Source organism: Ursus maritimus, unplaced genomic scaffold (genome assembly GCF_017311325.1).
Source record: "Ursus maritimus isolate PB19 unplaced genomic scaffold, ASM1731132v1 scaffold_17, whole genome shotgun sequence".
Classification (NCBI taxonomy): Eukaryota; Metazoa; Chordata; class Mammalia; order Carnivora; family Ursidae; genus Ursus; species Ursus maritimus.
Genome location: NW_024424119.1, coordinates 25677143 through 25703616, shown reverse-complemented (window position 1 = coordinate 25703616; position 26474 = coordinate 25677143). Strand labels below are relative to the sequence as shown.

The following is a 26474-nucleotide window of genomic DNA, read 5'->3' as shown; positions in this document are numbered from 1 at the left end:
GGTTTAAGTAATGCCAGAACTAGAACCTGAATTTTTTGCTGATTGGACTACCCTAAGATATGATTACCATTCTTGATGGCATCAACCAGTTTCCTGTCTGCGTAAAGTCCACTTCTTGCATAATGCCCCCTTGATGGCCCACCTTTCCTCAGATACCACTTAGCTGTCTTTTCCTTGCATTTATTGTGCTTTTATGGTCTGTCTTCCCTTTTAGCTCTCGAACGTGATCAGGACAGGCTGCATGCCGTCTGCGGTCTTTGTACCCATCTCATTTCCCATCCTTAGCACGGTCTGAATAACTGTCAGGTTTAATTAAGCCTTAGAGTTGGACACGTTGGGTTCCAGCCTGCTTGCTTCTTTGGGAGACACCTTTGACTAATCACCTCCTTCTACATCAATAAAAATTCCACCTCTGGGTCCACATAAATACATATTATATAATGAATTGAGTGAGGTTAGTTACTGTTTGATTGCCGAGTTTTGGAGGAGGGAGGCATGGCCCAGAAGCCATACTTTAGGAAGAGAAGAGGTATACGAATTGGGAGACACTGCCGGCCCCAGGGTCCCGTTCAGTAGCTGGGGCCTTACGGCGCGCCGGGTTGAGAGGCGGGCCGGAGCGGGGCTGCGCAGCGGCGCTGTGCTACGAACTCTGTTGCCGGAACTAGTCCCAGTCGCGCGCCCGGACGCGCGCAGCGCCGCCCCGCCCCCTCCCCCGCGGGGTGGAAACAAAGGGGGCTCAGCGCGCGGAGCTGAGCCAGGGGGGAAAGGGGCGGAGCGTCTGGTGGTCTCGCGCTTTGTGCTCGCTAGGTTTGTTCCTGTGTGGGGGACGAGGTGGGGAGGCGGGCGGCGACCTCGAACCGTGAAGTGGGAGTGCCGCGTGCTCGCGCATCTTGCGGCCTGGCGGCGCGGGGCGTCGCCTGCGCGCGCAGCGGAGGGTAGTGCGCCGGCGCGGCACGCCGTGTTCGCGAGCACCGAGGCGGGGTGCGGCGGGGCGGGACGGTGCCGCGGCCCCGGCAGTTAGGGCCCGGGGGCGGAGAGGATGGAGCCCCCGAGGCGTTAGCCGACTCTATAAGCTCTGAGCGTGCAGCTGTTTCCTAGCGTGGCCCGTGTGATGGTGCCGGGAGGAAGGAAGCGCCGTGACAGCGCCTCGGTCGGAGCCCGGGTTCCGGGGGTGAGGAGGCCCGGGGACGGCGGAGCTGGCGAGCTGGCTGCTGGCTGGGCGAGCGGTCACAATAGGAGGCGGTGGCCCAGCAAGGAGCCGCGGGAGCAGCCCCGCAGGGCGGAGCCTCCCCTCGCAGGTACTGGCCGCAGCGGCCGTTGGTTCCCGCTTGAGGGCGGGACGGGCCGAGCCGAGCCGAGCCGCAGGCCGTTGGGAGCCTGCGGGGCCATTCCCGGCAACCAGGAGGAGGTGTGGTTGCCCGGTGCTTGGCGGGGCGCTCTTTGTTCCCGTGGCGGTGGCGTGGAGGTGTGGGTGCAGCCCGCGGGACCCCGGCCCGCGGCCGCCTGGCAGATGGCCTCTCTCTCGCGGTCCCTCCCGTTTTGCAGAGGCGCAGGTGAAATGATGTCACCCAGGAGAACGCGGAACCCGTTCGGAAGGGTCCTTTTGCGTCCTTCTGCTCTGCGGGTTTCTGGACAGGCTGCGTTTTGTTCTCAGGGGATGGAAGTTCTTCTTTTCAGAGCTGAAGAATGAGAGAGGTTGGTTTTGAACCAGGAATTTTTCAAATTATTGAGAGCTAAAGAAAATAAAGTTTTTGTGTCCGTGTGTAGGACCTGTAAGAGACATAGTTTTTTCTTCGTGCTACGAAAGTTGGGTATGCTAATTCTTCCACCATAAATAGAAATTAATACTTAACGTAGGTCATTGCTGGCATCATGTGAATTGCCTTCTCTTACGTGGCGCACTTAACTTTGAAAATTTAAGTGTATGCAACTCGTACACAATCGGTTTGTTACTTTAGAATTGTAGGCCTTTTGGGATCGTGTTTGGCCTCGGTTACAGGTGCTATTGTTAATACATTTACTTCAGTTCAACAGCAAGCAGCCCTGTTAACACTAGGCTCAAATTAAAAATCCATTTGCACAGTTTTTGTGAAATCAAAACTTACTAAAAATCTAACGACAGTTGGGCTCAAAGTAAAATTTTAACTGTCCTCAGACAATATACTGGAAAGGAAGAAATAAGACTTCTTTAAAAGTAACAATACAAGACCAAATATAGATAGATGTTAGGTCAGTTGTAGTGAAGGTGGGACATACGTGCAATCAGAAGATGAAATTACTAGCTGGAATTTTAAATGAGAATTGTATCTCTTCACGTACTTCTTTCTCCAGTTCTTGCTAGCTTGTAAACTTAATTGGAATAATATTTCTTTTTGAAAACATATTAAACCTTAAATCTGTTCATTATGGGAGTTCAATTTTAAGTTGATTTCTATAATTTTCTGTGAGACTTATCTTTTAAGAGATTTGGTGGACTTTAAAGGCTATAGTTAAATAAATTTTGCCTCAAACTGGCCATATGGGCCACAGGGCCTCATCTGCAAAATATGAAAGTTGGATTTAAATGATGTCTGTGGTCCCTCCACCTCTGATATCTTCTCTGATTCTGGAAGGTAGTTTGTTTCTGTACTTGTTGAGGTTTATGTACCCGTCCTGTTTTTATAGCTGAACTAAGTTTGCAAGTATTAATCTGAGTAAATATTGAGAACCTGACTTTTGAGGGAGGATGGACATACGATGGCATAGTTAGGCATAACTTAATCTGTTAGCATCATAATGTGGAGTGTAGATCTATTGTCTCTCTGCCAGCAGCTTTGGATGAACCTTTTGGTTACATTGCCAGACTCTTTATTTGTGCTCATTTTTACTTTTTTCCAAGGTTGTCGGTGGGAAGTATGGATGAGAAATCCTTGAATAAAAATCTAAAATGATCTCTGTGGAAAGATTACTGGTCAAGATTATCGTTGTTTTCTGGTGTAGTCCATCTGTTTCTCTCTGTGCTGCCCCAGTTTTGTTTAGGGCACCTTCATTTTTTAATTCACTTTGCTGGTTTTTATGTAGTGTCTGGGTCTACTTACTAGGTTTTTGGTTATTTTCCTATTAACCACATATATCAGGTCTGTGTTTTCACTTTCCTGCTTTGGTTAACTCGTAGCTTGCTTTATTTTTCTCTGGAGAGAGTATACAGATTGTAAATGCACATTTGAATGTAGTTTTGGTCTAGTTCATTCATTCAGCAAATGTTAAATTCTTGAAGTAACTGCCTTTGTGGAGGAGATGAAGCAAATGCTTTAATTCTGTATAATAAATTAACAAGTGAGAAATTTGAGCAAATAGAGGAAGAGGCCATCTACACAGTCTCATTTCCCCCCCAACTCTTACATCTTTTCCCCAATTCTTACCTCTTTTCATGTTCCTTTCTTAAGGATTTCAGCACCTTACCTTCCCTCAATGTTAGAGGGCCTTATTCCTCATAGTTCTTGTTGAATTGCCCCTCATCAGACTTGAGTCTCTGAGGGCAAGAATAATTCCTTTTTTCCCCATGTATTCATAGCGTCTAGCACATAGTAGACATGTAATAAATATTTGAATCAATTATGAATTTAATTTAATAAGAATCGTAAAGAGCCTAGTCACACTTTATATTTTCAAATACATAAATATTTTTGTATATAAATTTTTCAGATTGATTTGAACTGGTCATGGTCTAGATACTTTCCAAATCTGTGTAATTCTTAGAGATCAACCTTGAAGAGATACTTTAGAGCATTGTGCTAAGTGGTTACCAGCCTAAATAAAATTATTTTTGATGTACTTCCTTGCTGGGAGAATAATCCTTGTGCAGGCAAATCTGGATGTGGAACAGAAAGAAAAAAACTTTCATTAAAATAATTTGTAACCCTTATTTTTTCTAACCTTTATGTCTACCTTCTCAGAAGGTGTTATGGTAGAGACCTCTTGAGTTGCACGTACACACATACCCCTTCTGATTAATTTATGGGACTGTGGGGTTAGGGAAAGGATGGTGAAGCCTTTCAGCTATTTTCACCAAACCTCGTTCTGTTGCTCCCAGAAGGACATGAACCCAGTTTGTTGTTTGCCTTAACTCAAGAATGGAAATACTAGTATGTGTTAGAAAATGATTGTCCCAGTGCTGAGCAGCAGTGATCCTCCCTCCGTAGGTAGTACCAGTTTTTGAGTTTAAGGCTGCACGATAGTCCACCAAGCGTGTTACCATTATTTTACTTAGCAAATATTTATTGGTTAAACATTTAGATTATTTCTAGTTCCCTTTTTAAATTATTGCTATTACTGTACTATGATGAACATATTTGTGCACGTGGCTTTTCCCTTATTTTGGAATATTCCCATATTGGAGTATAATCTGAGAATTTATCAGATGAAAGGTTACTGATTCAGACTGTTCAAAAAGTTAATAAAATCTACTTGATTACTTTCCAGGAGATTAACATTTGCCATCATGGAAGCAGTGAGAATATGTGGATTTTTAGATAATTTGGATTTGACCTTTTCGTTTTTTAGGTACCCAGACTTGAATTTAAAGGAAGACTTGGAGGAGTCAACACTAAGCGTCTGACTCTTCATCTTTTATTTTGGTTTGGTTCGTTTTGTTTCCCCCCCTCTTCTAATAGGCTATGATTTGAGTGCTTTTGACCAGTTGGTATGCTGCTAGTAACAATGAACAATGTTGTTGTTGTTGTTGTTTTTTTCTGGAGAGTAATGTGGTTGTTTTGGAGAAGACTATTTGGCCTTATAGCAATTTATTTTGAAGAAAGTAGGTTATTTTAATGCTGGCCTACACGTCATGTACATGCAAATCCTCTACCTCAACTTTATGAGGAAAATGTAAATGAATGAAGAAGAAAGCTGTCATCAGAAGTGATTTTGGAGGAAGCAAGTTCTGGGACAATATCTGGACCTAAGTCCTATGTTATTTTTAGCACCATGACTGATAATAATTAGAGTCTTCAAGACAAAGGTTAAATTGTTGGGTATATTATGGTTTACCATACAGGAACAGGCCACATTAAACAAAAGATTGCCTAAAATAGTACCGTATTGGTACTTAAAAGGTTAAAGTGTTTTCTGTAACTTTAGTTTTGTGAAACAGGTGCTTTTCTCAGTTATGCTAGGTGAATTAGTCATATAGTTATATGTAAATAAACGTTAAAAATGAGAAGCGTCGGGAGTTGCAGATTAATCAGGTCTCAGGGATGTTTTCTCGGCAGGACTTCTTTTTTTTTTTTCCCCCCGCTTTCATCATGGCATTTTTTAATAAAAAGAGAAAAAGAAAATATAGATCATTTAAGGATTTTCTTAAAAATTGGACAATCACTGGCTCTCCATTCAATTTTTTTTTTTTTTACTTCTAAATAGTTTTTTTTTTTTAATGATTTTTTATTATGTTAGTCACCATACAGTACATCCCCGGTTTCCAATGTAAGGCTCGATGATTCATTAGTTGCATATAACACCCAGTGCACCCATGCAATACGTGCCCTCCTTACTACCCATCACCAGTCTATCCCATTCCCCTACCCTCGGCAGGACTTCTTAAACATAGGTTGCATCCTGAGTGAAGACTGAAGTTACTGTATCTTTGTAATGTTCAACAGTTGCCAGGTTAGAGAAGAATGCAGTTGTATCAGTTTCCAGATATGGTATACCATAAGTAATTTTAATTGAGGACGATTGAGGGAAGTAGTGGAAAGTTATGTCAGAAATAATTTACAAGGAAACATTTTTTGAATACTTAAAATAGCTTTAAATAGACTTTGTGGAATAGTTTTTTTGTAATGCAGTTAGATTACAAAAAAGAATGTGTTTTTTAATAAGTTTTATTTATTGAAATAATCTCTACACCCAGCATGGGGCTCGAACTCACAACCCCGAAATCAAGAGTCACATGCTCTTCTAACTGAACCAGCCAGGTACCCCAAGACTGTTACTTTTAAAATTCTTTTTTTTTTTTAATGATTTTTTATTATATTATGTTAGTCACAATACAGTACATCCCCAGTTTCCGATGTAAAGTTCGATGATTCATTAGTTGCGTATAACACCCAGTGCACCATGCAATACGTGCCCTCCTTACTACCCATCACTGGTCTATCCCATTCCCCCACCGCCCTCCCCTCTGAGGCCCTCAGTTTGTTTCTCATAGTCCATAGTCTCTCATGTTTCATTCCCCTTCTGTTACTTTTAAAATTCTTAAAAGTGTTTTAGTGGATTGAGCATGAATTTTAGAGCCAGATAGATTTACCTTCAAATTATGGCTCTGGCATTCATGAGATATGTGGCTTTAACAAGTCCGTTAACTCTGACTTGCAGTGTGTAAAGATCAGAGCGCCAGTTCAGTTTCTAGCATGAAGTTACCAGATTTTAAAAACTGCTGTGTTGCTTAGGTAAAAATGTCTTAATTTATATCTTTCATCGTATTAATACAGCTAAAATTCTGGAGAAGAAACTTTCTTCAGGTGTGGTACAGCAATTTCTGTTCTATTCGATATGTATACATCCTGTTAGTTTTCTGTTGTGTTAACAAAGTACCACACATTGAGTAGCTTAAAACATGAATCTATTATCTCACAGTTTACATGAATCAGGAATTTTGATGTGGATTAGCTGCAGGGCCCTCTGTTAGGGATTTACCTGTCTGGTGCTGTGATGTCAGGAGAGGTTTGATGTCCTCTTCCAAGCTCACTGGTGGTTGATTCAATATGGTTCTTGTAATTGTAGGACTGAATTCCCCGGTTTTCTTGCTAGCTGTCAACTGGTGACCCTCTCAGCTCCTAGAGGGTGCCCTCATGTCTCTGCCACATGGCCCCGTTCATATGCCTTCTGGCAACATAGTGGTTGCCTACAGGGTTGACGGGAGAATCTCTTCAGGAAGGGTCAATTCCTCTTTTAAGAGCTTTCTCTAAGTCGGGCTTACCTTGATTAACTTAAAATCAACTAACTTGAGATCTTAATTACACTTAAATTCCTTCACTTCTCTGAATGGGTTCATATAATTAGGTTATATAATTTAACCTAACCATGGAAACGAAATCCACTGTATTTATTGTCCTGCCTACACACCATGGAGGGATGGATTATACAGGAAATGTGTACCAGAGGTGGGAATCTTGGAGGCCTTCTTAGAATTCTGCCTGACATGGACACACAGAATGATTATATGTGATTTTATCCAGTGGGTGCACCTGGTTTCAAGTCTATCATTTTGTCCTGGATCTGTATTAATTATAGCATTTGAATATAGCTTTTCTCCATTGTATTTTTTGTCCTCCCTTTTTATAGATAAATGGAGCTTTTGACCGAAGGAAATTGTTGTGGGTAAGAGAGGAATATGCTTGAAAATTATTAACTTATGAGCACAAGGGCCAGGGCTTGCCAGAGTTTTGTTTTTGTTTTCTTATATATGACTGAAATCTTAAGTTTTCAAAGGAACAATGTATTAAGGAGAGGAAACTTGACTCCCTGATCTATTTGCCAAGCTAGCCACTTGTACTAGCAGTTTATAAGAGTGCTGCTCAGGCAGACTGCTTCAGGTATGATAGTTGAAGACAGGTGAGCTTTTTAAAACATTCTTCAAAGGTACCTTGCAAATTATAAGTTTAAGATTACAAAAAGAATATGAAACTTACATAAAGGAACAGACTTTTAAGAGAAGAGAATTGCTTTAAAGTGGTAAAAGAACTCAGATTGAGTGAGGAGTCAGGAATGTGAAATACACTTGTTCCTTTGAAATCTTTTTACATGTCTTCAGATAAACTCAAGGCTCCTACCTCTATTCTAATTTTTGCCTGTATTCAGGCATTTAAAACATCGTATAGTTGGCTGCTTTGCATTTTGGTTTTTTTTTTGTAAACTGGAATAAGCTCTTTGGGGGTAGGATCCATCTTTTGTCCTTTTCTAAAACTCTGAGGCAGTCAGTAAATATTCCTTGATTCTGCGTTTCATACTCTGTCATAGTGGTAAAGAATATTAGCACATTCATGTTTTTAGTGCAGAGATAAGCTTTAGCTCATGTTGAAGATATTTTGTGTAGCGGTAGTAATGAATTCTGAAGTTACTGCCCTCAAGTGATTTGCTTTTACTCCTAGGAAGGTGTTTGGAAATAATTTTAGTCTTACCAGCGGGCCTGGTTACCTGTTTACTAGGCTCATAGCAAACCAGAAACAATTCATAAAGGGGCTAAGGATGGTAATTATAGAAGTATTAATATAATTAACATGCCACTTCATGATCTGTCTGCCTTCCTCTCTGGTTACTTCTGTACTGGATAGCCAGACTGAACATGTTGCAGTTTCTTGACTACTGCTCTTTTGCCAGTTACCGCTCCATAGCATCTAGTGCCTAGCATTATCATAGAAAGATGATACTCTGTATATTATATAGTGATTTGCTTTTGTATCTTTTTCATAGCATATACTTCTTCAAGGAAACCATGCCTATCTTCTTGGTTTAGTGCCTTTCACAGAATAGACATTTATAGGTGAAGGGAATGAATGAGATAGTGAAACTGACAACCAGACATGTGGTTTAAAGCACATGGTCTTCAGTGTAGAGGTAAGCACGTTCACAAACCGTCACTCCCAAGGGTAGTTCACTCCACAGCACAGTGGTACAAGTGATGCTCATGATGTCCGTGATTAAAAATGCTGCAGATTTGGGGCGCCTGGGTGGCTCAGTCGTTAAGCGTCTGCCTTCGGCTCAGGGCGTGATCCCGGCGTTATGGGATCAAGCCCCACATCAGGCTCCTCTGCTGGGAGCCTGCTTCTTCCTCTCCCACTCCCCCTGCTTGTGTTCCCTCTCTCGCTGGCTGTCTCTCTCTCTGTCAAATAAATAAATAAAAAATCTTTTAAAAAAAATGCTGCAGGTTTAAGGGGATTAACCTACAATTAAATCAAGCATTTAAAACACGGAGTCATTTGCTTTGGGGCTTATGATCTTATTCTTTATTCTTAAGGCCACTAGGTTTGTGTTGAATAGAGCTGAGATGTCCATAAACTCTTCTTTTTTATACCTATGGTCATTATAGAAGGTTTGCTACAAATGTTCTGAAATCTCGTCATCTTTGTATGATTGTACAGAAGGTTAATTTAAAAACAGAATGAAAAAATATTAATCTTAGTCAAGATGGACAGTAATCTTTCTGTACTTGATACATGATTTTACCTCAGGTTTTCTTCACATGAAGTCTTACCTATCCTTGAGGATTTTAGAATTAATACCAACAGAAAAGATATCAGATACTTTATGGGAATCATAGGAAGGACCTTGCATTTTTGAGCAGTGCTGTTTTGTCTTTTAAAAAAGTTTTTGTAAGAGAGATCTGTTGCCAGAGGCAACCTTTGCCATCCTTATATTTGTTTTGATGTTTAAGATTAATTTTTAATTTCTTTCCAGTCTCTGCTAACACAAATACCTAGAAAATCCAGACTGTCCTTCATAGACATGATTCTCCACATTGGTGCGGCTAGCCATGAACTATCCTTTTCTTCTCCCTCTTTTTCCCAGATATCTCCCGGGGCCAATTCAGCACCTCTACCTGGCCATCCTAACAAGGTGATTTGTGAAAGGGTGAGACTTCAGAGCCTGTTCCCTCTCCTCCCAAGTGATCAGAATACTACCGTTCAAGAGGATGCTCACTTCAAAGCTTTCTTCCAGGTTCTTATATATTTACCCTTTCCCTACGTAGGGCTGAAAGTCACAGATACATTTGAGGTTGTTTCTAGGAAGGCTTAAAACAGAATTCTCAATATCTTCTTCTTATTTTCTGTTGTATGTGGGGATAAGTATTCTTCTTAGAGGACTTCTTCAATGTAACTTTTTAGCCAGCTTTTCTGAAGAATGTTTGTCTTCTCTTGAGCTGCTGTTTATTATTTGATCACTTAATATTCTTGTTTTTTGATCTTTTGGTCTTAATCACTTGTCCTAATAGGCCAAGTTCTATAGGAAAGTAGAAGATATTATAGATATATGAAGTTGTGTAGGGATGGAAAAATGAAAACATGCAAGATATTTTTTAAAGCCATCACTACTTACTTGCTTCATGCCCAGAGTTTGATAGTGATGTATATTTCAAAAAGAAAACACAGTAACTTGCCTTCTATCCCACTTTTGATACCTGTAGGTAAAATGTGATTAAAATTTTTGTTATATATAAAATGAAAATAAATTATGGCAGGGACTATCATTAGTTGATAGGATTGCTAGTATGTGCTCACATAAATTACTGGCAACTCAATTTCTAATTCGTTACTCCTGGAGAAGCATGTTGTAGTAATGAAAGTATTAGTATTACCAAGAGGAAACTAGTTATACAATGCTTCTGGATATTAGGGTTGTGGGCCAAGGCATGTATTTGTATATGGGTCTATAAATCTGAGGTAGTGAGAGTTGCTAATCAAAGCTTGGACTTTGGGATAGAACCGGCTCATTTTCTGTTTGTGTGGGAGTGGTAGGTTGGGGCTTGGGACTAGTTCTGAAAGAGAAATGCTTGTGATACATTAAATTGGAGATGTTAAATTTCTAAGAATAGCTCTGTAGGTGATCTAGGGCTCTTCGGTACGATATTCCTTGTTGGAATTTGTTCCAGGTGCTCCCCTTTGCATGTTTTGTCTCCTTTGTTTTTAACCCTCCTAATAATAAACCAGTCATGGATGGTTTTCTGGATCAAGAAATAGGCTCAGAAAAGCTCTCTCAGATGCCCAGTTACATAGTTAGTTATTGGCAGAGCAGAGACTGAAATTTACCTTTTGCTATTTCTTGTCTATTATAGCATACCACCTTTAGATAACAGGTATTTCTGTAAATAGTACAGTATATATTAAGAGACATAACTGTATTGAATTAAATGGAGTATTGACTACCATTTTTGATACAGCATTGGTCTGTAATAGCTTGATATTTAGTAGTAAACCAGTGTAGCTAAGGAAGAAATTGACCTAACTACTTTCACTACTGCCACCATAAACAATTACTTGATGTTTTCTTTGTTTGAGTCTTCAGGCATTAACTCAATACTATAAACTCAAGGAGTTGCTGGCAAATGCAATAGATCTAAACATATGTTTTAAAAACAAAAAGAGCCACTTCCATTTGAGTGTTGCAGAAAGGTGAAAGGTATTACTGTTAAATTTTTATTTATAGCCCTAAACTTAAATCTTACCTTTTTCTAACTTTAAAACAAGGCCGTCAGTGTACTTGACTCCCAGGGAAGACTGGAGAGTTTTCTCTGCCCACTTCCTTGCCTACCACTGTTGCACATGAAGCAAAGTAAATCTTTCTCACATCCCCTTTGAGATACTGTCACATACCTTCAACTAATTCTGATTCTACAATTGGGTATGATTTCTTGTTCCAGTTATGCTTCTCTCATCCTTAGAAAACTTAATTGCCACAGGAAAGGGAGAAATCTACCCATTTCTTATCCTTGGAGTTATTCTTTTAATGTGTTGTGTTTTCATTTCTTGGCTCTACCCCAAGTTCCTGCCCTGCCAGCTTTTTCTACTTTCCCTTCCCTGTGGAATACTCCATTTTAAACAGACTCACCTACCTTTTGCATTTTTTTTTTCTTAAAGCATCCTCTTTATTCCCTTATCTTAGCTGAAACTAGGCTCTTTTCAGAGGATATCATTTTCCCTGCAGTCTTGTATAGGAGTAAAAAAATTGTTGACCCCCCGACTTCCAAGCATGGGAATTGAGTGTTTGCTAGTAAGTGGGATGGTCATAGAGGAGAAAGAAAGTTTTTGATATTCTTCTGGATCCTTGTTTCAGCCACCAGTCATCTTTGAACAAAAATCTTATCTGTTTTTTAGCTATATTTGTCATCTATCTCCACTTTATCGATTTTGTCACTGTTCTTGTGTATTAAAGACCTTTGTACTTGTTTTATATTACTCTTAGTCAAAACCGTTCAAAACTTGCATGCTTTTAATTTTTTTAAATTACAAAATATTTCATATATGAAAGTTATAAAGCAGACACATGTATAATTTAAAAAAACACCATCCATCTTAAGAAGTCAACCATTACCAATACTTTAGAAGTATTCATATGACCTTCCATATTATATCTACCTGCTGTCCCATACCTGTGCCTTGGGTAAAACTCTGAATTTTGTGTTTAATACCCCTTTGCTTCTCTAAGTGGTTTTACCACATGAATATCCCTCAATACTATACTGTTTAGTTTCTGAACTTAACATAAATGGTATCATACTTTGTATTTTTGTCATTTTGAGAGTCATCCATGTTGATGCATGTGGCTGTGTAGTTGATTCATTTTCCTTCTAGTATTTCATTTTATACGAATATGCTGACATTAATATGTTATTCAAAATTTGCATGCTCTTTTCGATGGACATTTCCAGTAGTTACCAGTTTTTTACTGTTATTGCACACAATGTTGCCACGAATATTCTTGTATGCGTTTTCCTGGTTGACCTCAGTTGATTTTTTTTTTTTTTAAAGATTTTATTCACTTGAGAGAGGTTGAGAGTGAGCACGAGTGGGGGGCAGGGGAGTGGGAGAAAGAGACTCCCTGCTGAGCAGGGAGCCCCATGTGGAGCTCCATCCCAGCACCCTGAGACCATGACCTGAGCCAAAGGCAGATGCTCAACCCACTGAGCCACCCAGGTGCCCCTCAGTTGATATTTATGTATTTATCACTCTGGATTTTCTCACAGAAGAGGTATAGGTATAGGCACATTTGCATCTTTATAAAACTAAGTCTATATTTAACATTAGGATGAGAGTACCCCTTTGATTGTTTTAGAAATTTAAAGTAGAATTAACATACAGTAAAATTCACCCTTGTGGAGTACAGGTTGTGACTTTTGACAAATGCATACAGATGTGGATCCACTGCCACAAGCAAGATATTAGTACAATTTCGTCTCCCAAAAAAATTCCCTTTTGTCTCTGCTATCTACCCCTTATAGTTCTAAAATTAGCAGTTTCTACACTATCAACCAATTCATTGATTGTGATTGGGTGCTTTCATAAAATAGGTACATTGTGGGAACTTAGATTTCATGTCTCGCACAATCCTTGATTTCAGCGGTGTGTGTTTGTATCCTAATGATAACTGTGTGATACTTTATTTTGTAAATTTATGAAAGTTAATTAGGCAATTGAAATTTTCATGATTTATACACAGAAATAGACTAGGTTTCTGAAAGAGAAGACTATTGGGAAAAAAATTTCTCCAGCAAAGTTACTTAATAAAAATTTCAGCCAAAATACCAGAATTTTATGATTTTACAAAACTTAGAATTATTCTAAATTCATAAGAAAGATTTTTCAAAGAAAGGATGGGGGGAGAACCTTTTTTGGAAATTGTTGTAAGGGGCAGGCAGTATGCCATGATAGATACTAAATCATATTACAAAGAAGTAGCTCCATGTCATTGAGATGTTTGTTGTTAAATACAGTGGATGTTTTTCGGTCCCCGTCTTATGTGACCTCTCAGTTGTATCCTTGAAACTCCATTGCACTGGCTTCTTTCACCACGCTCCACTTTCCTCTTATCAGCTACTTGGTGTAAAATATTTCTTAAGAGTTCAGGATTGGACTTCCTTTTTTCTGTATAAATTATTTGGGGAAATTTTGTCCGTGCATGTAGCTTCATTAACCTGCCATCTCTCTATATACCAAAAACTGAAATCTCTAGTCTCTGAGCTTCAGCTGTCTGCAGAACAGTTCCATGTGGGTATCTCAGAGGGATCTCCCGATTTCAGGTTGTTCTGAATATCTTCTCTGTTTTCATTGGTTTCAAGTTTATGCTTCAGTTTTTTTATTTTAACCATTGATTTGTGTTTACAGATTAAAATTATTATAGTTACAGATTCATGATGCATAAAATCTAGTGCTTTGGTGGAACTAACATACCATTTGGAAACAAATTACAGCATCAAGGTAAATCAGTTTTTGTGAACCAGTGATGTTTTGTGTAATTAAAAATTAAAAAAGGGATGCTTGGGTGGTTCAGTCAGTGAAGCATCCGACTCTTGATCTCAGCTCAGGTCTTGATCTCAGGGTTGTGAGTTCGGGCCCCGCATTGAGCTCCACGCTGGGCATGGAGTCTACCTAATTTTTTTTTTTTTTTAAGAAAAAATAGGACATTAATATGTATCAAAAAATTACCCATGTAGGCCTCCCTTAACTTAGGGAGGCCTAGAAGTTGGACTACCAGTGATAGTAACATCATATTTTCACACAATGTTGGATTCTATTCATTAAGATGGGACTGCAGTGCTATACCACTAGACTCCCTTTCCAAGCACTCACTGCTCATAAAAAACTATTCTTTTCTTTGGCCTTTCATGAAAAAACACAAACTTGGATCCTATCAAAAGCAAATTTCTGATTTTTTTTTTAATGTGTGCTTTTGAAAATACAGTATTCAAAGCCTCTTTCCCCTCTATATGAACAAGATAACATCCCAGGAAAATGTACTGTTAGTCTGGTTATGAGTTCAGATTTTATTCTGAAATCTTTTGAGCTGAGCAATATCAGAGCTGTGCATTAGAAAATTGAAGTCCAATGTGAATTATGTGAAACAAGACTATGTATTGTGTTGTTCAAGGGCAGTGTAATCATTCAGTTGTCTTTGGTTCGACTTAACCAATAGAAACACAGCAGTCTGGATATAGTTTAATAGTTTAAACGAAGAACTTCAGGTTGTGGAGAATTAAAAGAGAATGTATAGAAATCATTTTATAAACCATATTGTGTGATTAAAATATGAAATTGTTAATTTCTTGCTTTTCCCCTGCTTATATCCTTCCTTTGCAAAACAAAACAACTGGGTCCATCTTGATGGTTATTCTTTGTTACCAACTTGCTTTATGTGGAGTGTCTTAGTGCTCTAAGTACTTTGACATCTATTGTTTAAAATGAATGAAATTCAGTGTTTTCTCTCTCTGGGTCATTTAAATTTAACATTTGTTTCTTAATTGTGAAATGAGAAATTTTATCTTTTGTCAAAGATAGTTAAGGCAAGTGGAGAAGGTCTGGGAATTTTTAAAAATTTTTTTCTTTTGAGAGAGAGAGAGTGGGGTGGGGGGAGAAGGAAAGAATCTTAAGCAGGCTCCACGCCCAGCACAGAGCCCCATGTGGGGCTTGATCTCACGACTCTGAGATCATGACCTGAGCCAAAATCAAGAGTCAGACATTGGGGTGCCTGGGTGGTTCAGTTGGTTAAAGTGTTCAACTTGCTTAAGATTCTTTCTCTCCCTCTGCCCGCCTCCTTCTCTTTCCAAAAAAAAAAAAAAAGTTGGTGCTTAACTGACTGAGCCACCCAGGTGTCCTGAAAAAGTAAATTTCTCCTTTATGGTGAGTTTACCCTTAGGGACTTTTCCTAAGAGAGTTCCTGAACTTGGTTTGGTGGTTCTCAGAGTATAATCCCAGACCACCAGTAGCAAGCATCACCCAAGATCAATTTAGAAATGAAGATTCTTGGGCCCTAATCTAAAATTTCTCAGTAGAGACTGGGGAGTGGGCTCAACCACAACCTGGTGGTTCTGACACATGCAGAAATGTAAGAACCACTGGCCAAGGTAATGGGAGTATCCCTCCAGATTCTGCTGTGCATTTACCTCTGTGAAGAGTCCTTGTCGTAGCATAATTCTGAACCAGTTTCTATATTTCTAAGCTTAGAGGTTCATAGGCAACCTCTGTGGGCAATGAAAAAATTGAACCCTAAACTTGGTGTGAGGAGCTGAGCTAACCTGTGGTTTGAATTCTCAGCGGAGAAATCTCTTCTCCAGTTCCCAGTCCATTCAGAGTGGGTATGTTTTCTTACTGATTCTCCATGCCAGTGAGCTTTTTCTAGTTTTCCCTTTTTATTTATCTTTTTAATTTAAAATAGGCTCCATGCCCATCACGGGTCTCGAATGCACGACCTTGAGATCAAGAGTCGCATGCTCTACCGACTGAGCCAGCCGGGGGCCCCTCTAGTCTTCCCTTTTATTGCAAGTATAGTACTTTGGAAATTTGGGCTCTATGCAGGGCTCTCAGCGAGTGATAAGGCCATATCTTCTGTGTCCTTCCCCAAGATAAGAAAAACAAAACAAAAACAACCCTGGTTTTCAGTTTTCCTCTTTGTTTTGGTCCTTGGTAATTTTTCCTTTTTTTTTTTTTTTTTTGAGTTCATCGTTGGATTTAAAACCTATTTTTGTTGTATTTAAGCCATTATCTCTGGATGTTATACTATTGATGATTTTCATATTTGGTCCGTGATTCTGTCAAAACAGAGGTCTTTTTCAAACCCCCTGTAACTACAATGGTGATCTTGCATGCCTTGTCTAAGTTGATCATAAAATTGAAAACCAGTAAACATTCTTCATAGTGTTAAGAGTATAGTCATTGCAGAACCAACTAGCATGTTGACCGATGGAGAAGGAGATGTAATTACATCTCTGCCTGTTGCACTCAAAGAATGTGTTAGGTGACAGAATGATACAGATTTGTTTTCATCTTTGTTTTTTCTAGACTCTGATTACGTTTTATACTTCCTATGACAGAGGAGCCATGTGCTTAAGTTTTATTAAGAAATTCCAAGTTCTTGGGGTGCCTGAGTTAAGTGGCTGCCTCCTGCTCAGGTCATGATCCCAGAGTCCTGGGATTGAGCCCCGCATCAGGCGCCCTGCTCAGCGGACAGTCTGCTTCTCCCTCTGCCCCTCCAACCCTGCTCTCGTGCTCGCTCGCTGTCTCTCAAATAAATAAATAAAATCTTAAAAATGGGGGGAGAACTTCCAAGAGCATTTTTCTTGAAGTCTTCTAGCTTGTTCTAATTGGAATGATGACTTTTCAGACCTTTACTGCCATCATCCTGAGGTTTCTTTCCATTGCACTTCTGGGTTACTTCTGCTGCTTATCAGATCGTGTGTGTGTGTCGCGCGCACATGTGTATGTCCTCGAGAGAGAACACATGTGTGCACATACGAAGTCAATCAAGTAAAATTTTTTGAAAGAATATGTGAGAAACATCTTTGAATCTTTATACATCTGGTAGGTTCTTTGTTTTTGCCTTCACACTAGATGAATAGTTGGAGTATAAAATTCTAGGTTCAGTATTTTTTTCCCTCAATATTTTTATTTTATTTTTATTTTTTATTTTAAAAAGCTATATATATAGCAAGGAGCCTAATGTGGGACTCAATCCCAGGACCCTGGGATCATGACCTGAGCCGAAAGCAGATGCTTAACCCGCTGAGTCACCCAGGCATTCCTTCCCTCAGCATTTTTAGCATCTTTTGTTTTCTGAGTGAAGTCCCATGCTAATCTAATTCTTGTTTCTTTGTATGTTATTCCCTCTTCCCTTTTCTGGAAACAGGATATTTTTGGAGTTCCTTAGAGTACTAAAAAAAAATTTTTTTTAAAGATTTTACTTACTTACTTATTTATTTGACAGAGAGAGAGAGGCAGCGGGAGAGGGAATACAAGCAGGGGGAGTGGGAGAGGGAGAAGCAGGCTTCCCAGGGAGCCCGATGGGGGCTTGATCCCAGCTTGAGCCGAAGGCAAAAGCTTAACGACCGCCACCCACGCGCCCCTAGAGGACTAAAATTGATGAGGAATGTGATGAAACCATGTCGTATATAGTAAACTAACTTTTTAATATTTCCCTGTCTTTATCCATTTTGGTTTTCTGTTACTTTGAGTAAAAAAGGAAGACTTAATAGCTCACTTCACATACTTTGTCTCCCCCTTTTCACTAATGTGAGCCTATCACAGCACGAAGGAAGAGATGGGAAACTTCCCAGTCACCTTTGCTTATCTCTTTAAAAAGAATGCATGTGTTGTAAAATAAGAACAGTGTTAACCCACAGTTTTAACATCACTGAAAATTTGTAAAGGTTGATAGTCTAAGTGCTTCTTCAGGTGGTGTTTGTGGGTCTGTACCATTCCCCTCCATTTTGGGCCGTTAATTTTTAGAATTCAGAGTTCCATGTCTTAGCTTGGCATTAAGCTTTGCAGTATAGGGATATACATATGGAAGCTAATGATCATGATTGGTTGCTAGCATTTGGTAGTTTAAAAAAAGTCATTTATTTTACAACTGGAGAGCACTTATTTCTAGTGCTTGTGTGTAGTTCATGTATGAGTTTGCCAGGTCTTGATCAGTCGGCTTTTTTTTTTTTTTTTTAACTAAAATGTCAAAATTTCATTGGTTATTTTTTAAGTTTTAGGATTATTAGAGCATAACTGATTTTACTAAAATCAAAGGGGTTAAAAGCATATTTTTAATAGCACCATTAAATCTAGGGAGAAAATAAGGTGTGTCTTTGTGGTTCTGAAAACTATTTTCTATTTTAATTAAAATGACAAATTTGAATTATAAACTTAAGTACATAAGGAAAATGGTGTTTTGGGAATACCTCTGCTAAATAACTTGGAATGATCAAAAGTAACCATTTAGCAGTTTGCTTTATTCCTGTCAGTTTATCAGTTCTGTTTTATATGCTTATCTTTTAAAATCTAATGTTGTAGTATTGGAGCTCTGTATACTCTTTTGCTAATATTCTGATTTTTTGTGCTGGCAGCAGGCACCAATTATTTTGCAACCAAAAGTGCTGTGATGCCCAAGTAATTAGAACTTGAAGGAGTAGATTTGAGATGAGAGAGGTTCTCTTAGAAAACACATAACCCTCCCCAGACATTAGGTTAATGTGTAATTTTGACAGTTTTTGTGAGACTGGGTTGGAAAATTGAGTTGTGTGGGGAATCCTAGAGAGTTATAATTGAACTAAGAGATCCATACCAATTTTATAGCTAGTAAACAGTGCTGTGACCCTTGAAACCTCAACAGGTAACAGGAACAGGTTTTGAATTATCCACCACTCCCATGATTTACCTGAAAGTCCATGTCTTCCCCAAAATGTTATAATGTACTAGTTAAGAACTGATGATCTAGATGAGGGGATGACTGGGTGGCTCAGTCCTGGTTAAGTGTCAGACTCTTGGTTTCATCTCAGGTCATGTCTTGTGGTCACAAGATCGAGCCCCATGTCGGGCTCTGTGCTCAGTTCAGAGTCTGCTTCAGATTCTCTCTCCCTCTCCCTCCAGCTTACTTTCTCCCAAATAAATAAATAAATAAATAAATACCTTAAAAAAAAAAAAACCCAACAACTGATGATCGAGATCAGTTGACTGTTCCTTTCCTTTGTTTTTGTAAATGTTATTTTATCCCTATAAATTTTAAACAATAGGAATAAGAAGCAGAAGAGTGTTATTTAGAAATTACTTGAATTATACCCCCTCCTCAGTTGCTCTCTTAGATGAGAATTGATCCCTAAAAGAGTAACTTAACTGATGAGGTAGCATAGTGGAATTTCTCAATTGGGTTGGGATTTTAAAGAAATGGTCAATGGGAGCCTGGTGGCTCAGTCAGTTAAGCTTCTGACTCTTGATTTTGGCTCAGGTCATGGGATGGAGGCCGTGTTGGGCTCTCACTGGCAGGGAGTCTCTGCTTGAGGTTCTCTATTTCCCTCTCCCCCTGCCCCTAGCGTAAACGCTCTCTCTAGAATGAATGAATGTTTAAAAAATAAATGGTCAAGTTCTATACAGTTGCTTATCGCCTTATTGTGTGTTTATATGTTGATGAGTTTTATGATGATTTTGAAGAAACAGGTTTTACTTTCATTTGATAGTTACTTTGCATCTCCCTTCCCTTACCCAGAATCTTTATTCTTTAAAGATACTTAATTTGGGTTGACAGGATATTTTCCCCCTCCTTTACTCTTTAAGGTAAATATATTTAAACACCTGTGTGTATATAGTATTGCAAAATCCTTAAAAGGTCTCATTAAGTTGATTGATTTTGTTGCATTGGCAGAGTGAAGATAGTCCGAGTCCCAAGAGACAGCGCCTCTCTCATTCAGTCTTTGATTATACATCAGCATCACCAGCTCCCTCACCACCAATGCGACCATGGGAGATGACATCAAATAGGCAGCCCCCTTCAGTTCGATCAAGCCAACATCACTTCTCAGGGGAACGATGCAACACACCTGCACGTAACAGAAGAAGGTTAGTTGATTACAATGTATTTCTTAAATTTTCTTCCATTGATAGATTTATGAGATTTTTTTTTTAATGTCAGAAAGCATTTTTTTTCCTATGGGCATTTTATAAACACATTAACACATATGCTCATACACTCACACATGAATTACAACATGACACATTGTTTAGACTCCCACACTAGAGCATGAGAGTTATAGAAGAAATTAAAAGAGGGTAAAGTGATTTACCTAAAGTCAACCCATGCCATTATATATGAATTCAGCTACTTTATGGTTTAAGGCTTTGTGTGGGTTAGCCTCCAGTTCTGATTACAGAAAAATGCATTTTATAGTTCAAAACTATAAGGAAATATGGAGACCCGAGAAATGAGCTACCTCTTTTTCACTCCGTTCCTTTATCTTCTGTATCCTTAAGGCAATTGGGAGCTTAATTAGGTTTCTTGTAAAACTGTGGAGCCTGTGGTGTGAAAAACTGACTGAGGTTAACTTTAGTGCTCAGTCTTCTCTGTCATGGGATGTGGCCCCTGGCTTTCCTTCCCAGAGGAATATATTTCTTCTGAGCTTCTTCCTCTTCAGTTGTGGCCTGAGCCATACATTTCTACTTCAGGGAAATTGTGTATCCTTGGAGTGAGACAAGTGTTCGCGTGTCCAGGATGTTGATAATCTAAGAAACATTGAAACTCTTGAGTTAGGAAGGTGTTATGGACTGAATGTTTGTGTTTCTTCAAAATTCATGTGTTGGAGCCCTAATTCCCAGTGTGGCTATATGTGGAGATGGGGTCTCTAAGGAAGTAATTAAGGTTGAATGAAATCATAAGGGTGGGGCCCCCAATCCAATAGGATTGGTGTCCTTATAAGAAGAGACACCAGAGAACTCACTCTCTCTGGCATGTGAGGACACAGTGAAAAGATGGTTGTCTGCAAACTAGGAAGAGAGCTCTCACCAGAAACCCATCATGTTGACACCTTGATCTTGGACTTTTAGTCTCTAGAGCTGTGAGGAAATTAATTTTTGTTGTTTAAGCCACATAGTGTGTAGTATTTTGTTATGGCAACCCTGGAAAACTAATACTGAAGGATCTTAAAACCACCAGTCTTGAAACGCCCTGGGTGGCTCAGTCGGTCAAGCGTCTGCCTTTGGCTCGGGTCATCATCCCAGCATCCTGGAATCAAGTCCCGCATTGGGCTTCTTGCTCACCGGGGGCCTGCTTCTCTCTCTGACAAATAAATAAATAAAATCTTTAAAAACAAATCAAAACCCCCCCATTCTTTGTTCCAAATGAGACAAAATAAACCTGTTCCTGAGTTATATTCTGTTGAGACACTAAGACTTTTACATTACTTGGTGCATTTTCCCCCAATTTTATGGGAATATTTAAGTTAAAATCATGTATGTCAACCCAGGTAAAATACTTTATAGCTGTTAAATATTATAGCATGAGACAATATGGTTGTTTCAGGGTTGCAGTCTGAGCACCTGCTGTAATCTTGTCTATTGTTTTATGGTGAAATGCGTCATACGTTCAGAAGAACATGTGAAACAAGCGTAACACTTAAAAGGATAACACACAAGTATACCAACACCCAGGTTAAAATAGAACATTGTTAATATATCAAAAGCCCCTGTTCATCCTTCCTAGAGGATAAATCTTGTTCTGTGATTTGACATCATTCCCTTGTTAATGCTTTTTAATACCTAGGAATGTATTCTACAACAATATAATTTTAGGTTTTGCCAGTTTTACTTTCATTTAAATGTATTCTTCTTTGGCTTTGTTTATCAAACATTCTGTTTTTAATGTGGATAGCAGTAGTTCATTTATTTTTAGTTGGTATAATCTTACATTGTATTGATATACCATTATTTATCTATCTATTGAGTAATTGTTATGCTCAGTTTCTTACTATTATAAAGGATGTTATTAGGAACCTTTTATGTACATGTTTCCTGGTGTACATGTGGAAACATTTCACTAGTGTATAGGCTTAGGAGTACAAATGCTGGGTCATAGGAAAGGCTCTGGATCAGAGAAGGAATGTCATACGTGTCTATTTCCAGGTGGTAGTAGTAACTAGCTATGGGTTGTTAAATTGAAGAGAAGCATCATACTCTAAGCTCATGGAAACACAGAGGGGGGAGGGTAGGAGGAAGCACTTACCTAGAAAACCAGCTTATAGGCTCATTCTGCCCAGCAGTGTGTGTTATTCCTTACTCCATACTTTATTATAGGCTAGCTATAAGCTTAGCTGCCAGATTGCCTCCAAGCAGATACAGTATTCAACAGTAGTCTAACATAATTTCAGATACAAAGATGAGCACACAAAGTGAGAGAAGAACACTAAACTCAATAAAACAAAGAACTTAAACAGTTAATAGAACAGACAGAATTTTTAAGTGTAACATGAGAGAGATGCAAGAAGATATTGTATTCATTAAAGTCAACTAGAAACCTTACTAAGGAAAAAATTAGAACTCAGTAAATGTGCAGAAAAGCTGTCCTAGTTTCTGGACGATCAAGTGGAGAAATTTTCCCAGATGTAGTGTAAAAGGCAAAATAAAAAGTGTGGATAAAAAAGTTTAAATATAGAGACAGAGCCATCAGTTCTAAGTATGTATAATAATATTTTCAGATGGAGACAATTGAAGGGACCTTTTTAAAGAAATAATGCAAAACCATTTCTCAGAATTTAAGAAAGACCGTTGAACAAGATTTTGGTGAACTTGCAGAACATAAACCAAGGATAATAAAAATTCACAAATATTCCAAGACAGAAACTTTAAGTTCTGCCAGCTGATTTATCACTTAAGTATAAAGCCAAAATATAAATACATTTCAAATATTAAGAGACGGAATTGAACAGCAAGAAATCCTCCCTGAAAGAATTAATAAAAGTTTTACTCTCTCCAGGAAGCAGAGGAATGAATGCAAGAACTACGATTCAGGACCATTGGTTAGCAAAGGAAATGAAAAAGACATACAGTTAAGTCTGAATAAAGGTCTGTTGTTTAAAAAAGAAAAAGAAATACGGAGATCTGCCCATGAGATGGGGACAGAGCAGGGAGAAGAGTATATAAGTTTAATTTCTACGTGCCAGGAATGTTGAGTAAATCTAGATGTTTTAGAAAAGTGGAAGTATATATTTAAAAATTAAGGGTAATCACTAGGAGAATAGAAATAAGGAATGTGTAACTTCTACACAAAAACACACAACATGTGTAAAAAACTCAATCCAACAAAAGGCGGGTAAGAGGACAGAACAGCTTTGTGGCAAATGATACGCCAAAAATAAAATGACAAGATACAATAAAGTCAACTGAACGAAATATTTGTTTTTTATCATTATTTCTTACTTCTAGATTTTTCAGCTATTCTGCTTTCTAAATGTTGTCGCAAAGGCACATGTAACATTTAATGAGAGGCCGTATAATAAAGATAAAGAGACCAAATAATAGACTTGAATGTCAACATGAGGACTTGGATCTTAATTTGTGTTTCGTTGGAGTGCTGCTGAAATTATTTTTGAGTAGGAAAGTGAGAACAAGTGGCAACAAAGAGAATAAAAAATAATAAAGGGGCCCTTGAAGTTTATGTATAGGTTGAGTAGATTTTCAGGAGATGAATGATCTGAGCACATGTACTCTATTTTGATTTTAAGGTACATATTTTCCCACATCTCAGCGTCTGTTAAGGACTTAGAATTGATAGTATGTCATAGTTTAATTGGCAACCTTTTTTTTTTTTTTAACATAAAACAGTCCTTTATCTTATATGTTTTTAAGATTTAATTTTGAGTAACCTCTGCAGCCTACTTGAACTCACAACACTGAGATTAAGAGTCCCATGCTCCACCCACTGAGCCAGCCAGCTGCCCCATAAAACAGTCCTTTAAAATGTCTGTACAGCTACAGGAGCACCTGGGTGGCTCTGTCGGTTAAGTGCCCGACTCTCGATTTCATGCTCAGGTCCTGAACCTCAGGGTCATGAGATGGAGCCCTGCATCAGGTTCTGTGCCAGGCGTGGAGCCTGCTTAAGATTCTCTTTCTCCTTCTCCCTCTGCTCCTCCCCAAACCTCCTTAAAACAAATAATAAAAAGGAGATATGACAACTATACGCAATAATGGGATCCTGTATTGGATTTTCAGCAGTGAGGGGACTTTGGTGGAAAAACTAGTGAAATCTGAAATATGCTCTGGTTTAATTAGTAGTATAATACCAAGGTTTATTAATTTTAGTAATTTTTCTATGCTTATGGAAGATACTAGCATGAAAGCTGGGCAAAGGGTATGCAAAAAACTATACTAAAATTATCTCAAAACATTTAAAAAGTGAGTTCTAGGGTGGATGGCATCTTAAATTCAATGAAATACAGCATGTAGATTTTGAAGCAAAGATATGTAAATTTTGCAAAAAGAGACATATTAAAATAAAGTTAGAGGAGGCAGTTAATGGAACAAGAAGCAGGGGAATGGTATCAAGAGTACTATAGAAGAGTTAGTGTCATGAAGGAATGTCCTTGTTCTCCTTAAGATTGGGCAGTTGGGAGTGAGAAGAAGCAAATTTAGAGGTAGAGAGGTGACCTGATCTCAGTAAAGATTGCTGAAGGGGCTGTGGGTGCAGCTGTGTCTCGAAGGGGGCTGTTTGGCCTCTTTTGCCTAAGAGTAAGTTTTATTTATTTATTTGTTTATTTTAAAGATTTTATTAATTTGAGAGAGCGCGTGAGAGGGTACAAGCAGTGGAGAGGGAGAGGCAGCTTGCCCATCGAGCAGGGATCTGATGCAGTCCTCAATCCCAGGACTCTGGGATCATGACCTGAGCCAAAGGCAGCCACTTAACCTACTGAGCCACCCAGGCGCCCCTATAGAGTACGTTTTGATGAGTCTGCTTTTTTAAATTGCGTTGGTGCTAAGTCATTGTAAAAAGCAGTGGAGATGAATCGTGGAATTGTAGAGAAGTAGAAAATAGAGATTTCACCGTAACAGCTTGACAAAGTTCGTGTTAAACTATATAGATGACTATGACTGTTGTAGGGGGAGTAAAAGTGGTTTCCTTCATAACTTCATGCTTAAAAATTGTGTATATTACAGGAATATTTATGCTGATGCTATCTCAGTCATTTTCATTTTCAGCATTTACTGAGTTACTATTATATTTGCAATTGTCCACAGATGTTCTATTTTCTACTTGAATTTTGAAAAAATCTCATTTTGAATATGTAGGAACTCTTTTTCACCTCGATTTCTTTTTTTTAAATTGAAGTATAGTTGGCACAGTGTTTCAGGTGTACAGTGTAATGATTTGACAGGTCTGTATGTTTTGCTCTGCTCATCACAAGTTTAACTACCATCTATCACCATACAATGCTATTATAATGCCATTGACTATATTCCCTATGCTGTACCTTTCATCCCCGTGACTTATCCATTCCATAATTGGAAGCCTCTACTTCTCACTCCCCCTTCACTCATTTTGCTCCCCCTACCCCACTCCCCTCTGGCAACTACCAGTTTGAGGAACTAAGTCTTTCTGTATATCTTAGCTAGATAGATAAAACATGAAGTGCCCATTAGGCATATATGGAAGATTGGCAAGATATATGCAGATTAAAATTCGTGTGTTTACAAGATAAAGGGAGCAAAATAATGGGTTAAGCCATGTGAAATTGCTGATATTTGACTACTTTGCCTTTACAAAGGGCAGTTACATAGTTAAACAAACAAAAAAAGACCAGTAGTGAGCTATTGATTTCTAATATTTGCAGAGCTGAGTACCAATTTTGTTATTTTTTTAAAAAAAAATGTTTATGTTTTTAGAGCTGATGGGGAACCACAGTAGTTATTTAATACTCAAGCTTTTGCCTTATTATAAACTGATGTATTACAAAGAGAGACAATACTTAGAATCCTTATAGATCACAACAGTAACTATTACGACTTTTTTTGACATTTGCTGTATTACAGTCCTCCTGTCAGGCGCCAGAGAGGAAGAAGGGATCGTCTGTCTCGACATAATTCCATTAGTCAAGATGAAAACTATCACCATCTCCCTTATGCACAGCAGCAAGCAATAGAGGAACCTCGAGCCTTCCACCCTCCGAATGTATCTCCCCGTCTGTTACACCCTGCTGCTCATCCACCCCAGCAAAATGCAGTAATGGTTGACATACATGATCAGGTATAGTTACAGAGTGGCCAGAAAATACAGATGCTAAAAATTGGTGGCAGTTTACTGAGGTTGTGTGTTTTTTGTTGTAAATGTCTTTTAATTTTACCTAAAAGGAAATAATTTTCCCCAAACTGAAGCTGTTTTAGATAAGTTCGTTCTTCTTAATTTAAATTCTGCACAGCTTAGAAGAAAGTTGAACTTTAAAAAAATTTGGAGCAAGGTTATGAAAGCTCAGATTCTGATTTCATGTATTG

The 26474-nt window shown here is 38.7% G+C and overlaps 1 protein-coding gene across 8 annotated transcripts in view; it reads left to right on the top strand.

Moving 5' to 3' along the window:
• The window catches only part of RNF38 (ring finger protein 38), a 130285-nt gene that overhangs the window by 78699 nt on the left and 25112 nt on the right, over positions 1-26474 (top strand). Inside the window, exons 1-4 of one of the 8 annotated variants that reach the window (XM_040631603.1) lie at positions 708-807; positions 9544-9591; positions 19867-20060; positions 26016-26229. In XM_040631603.1, the coding sequence (XP_040487537.1) occupies positions 19954-20060; positions 26016-26229 (321 nt within the window). In that variant the 5' untranslated portion in view covers positions 708-807; positions 9544-9591; positions 19867-19953. Of the gene's footprint in view, positions 1-689; positions 808-1160; positions 1299-9543; positions 9694-19866; positions 20061-26015; positions 26230-26474 lie in introns of those variants that run through there. The other 7 variants (XM_040631602.1, XM_040631607.1, XM_040631606.1 and 4 more) reach the window with 7 other exon arrangements.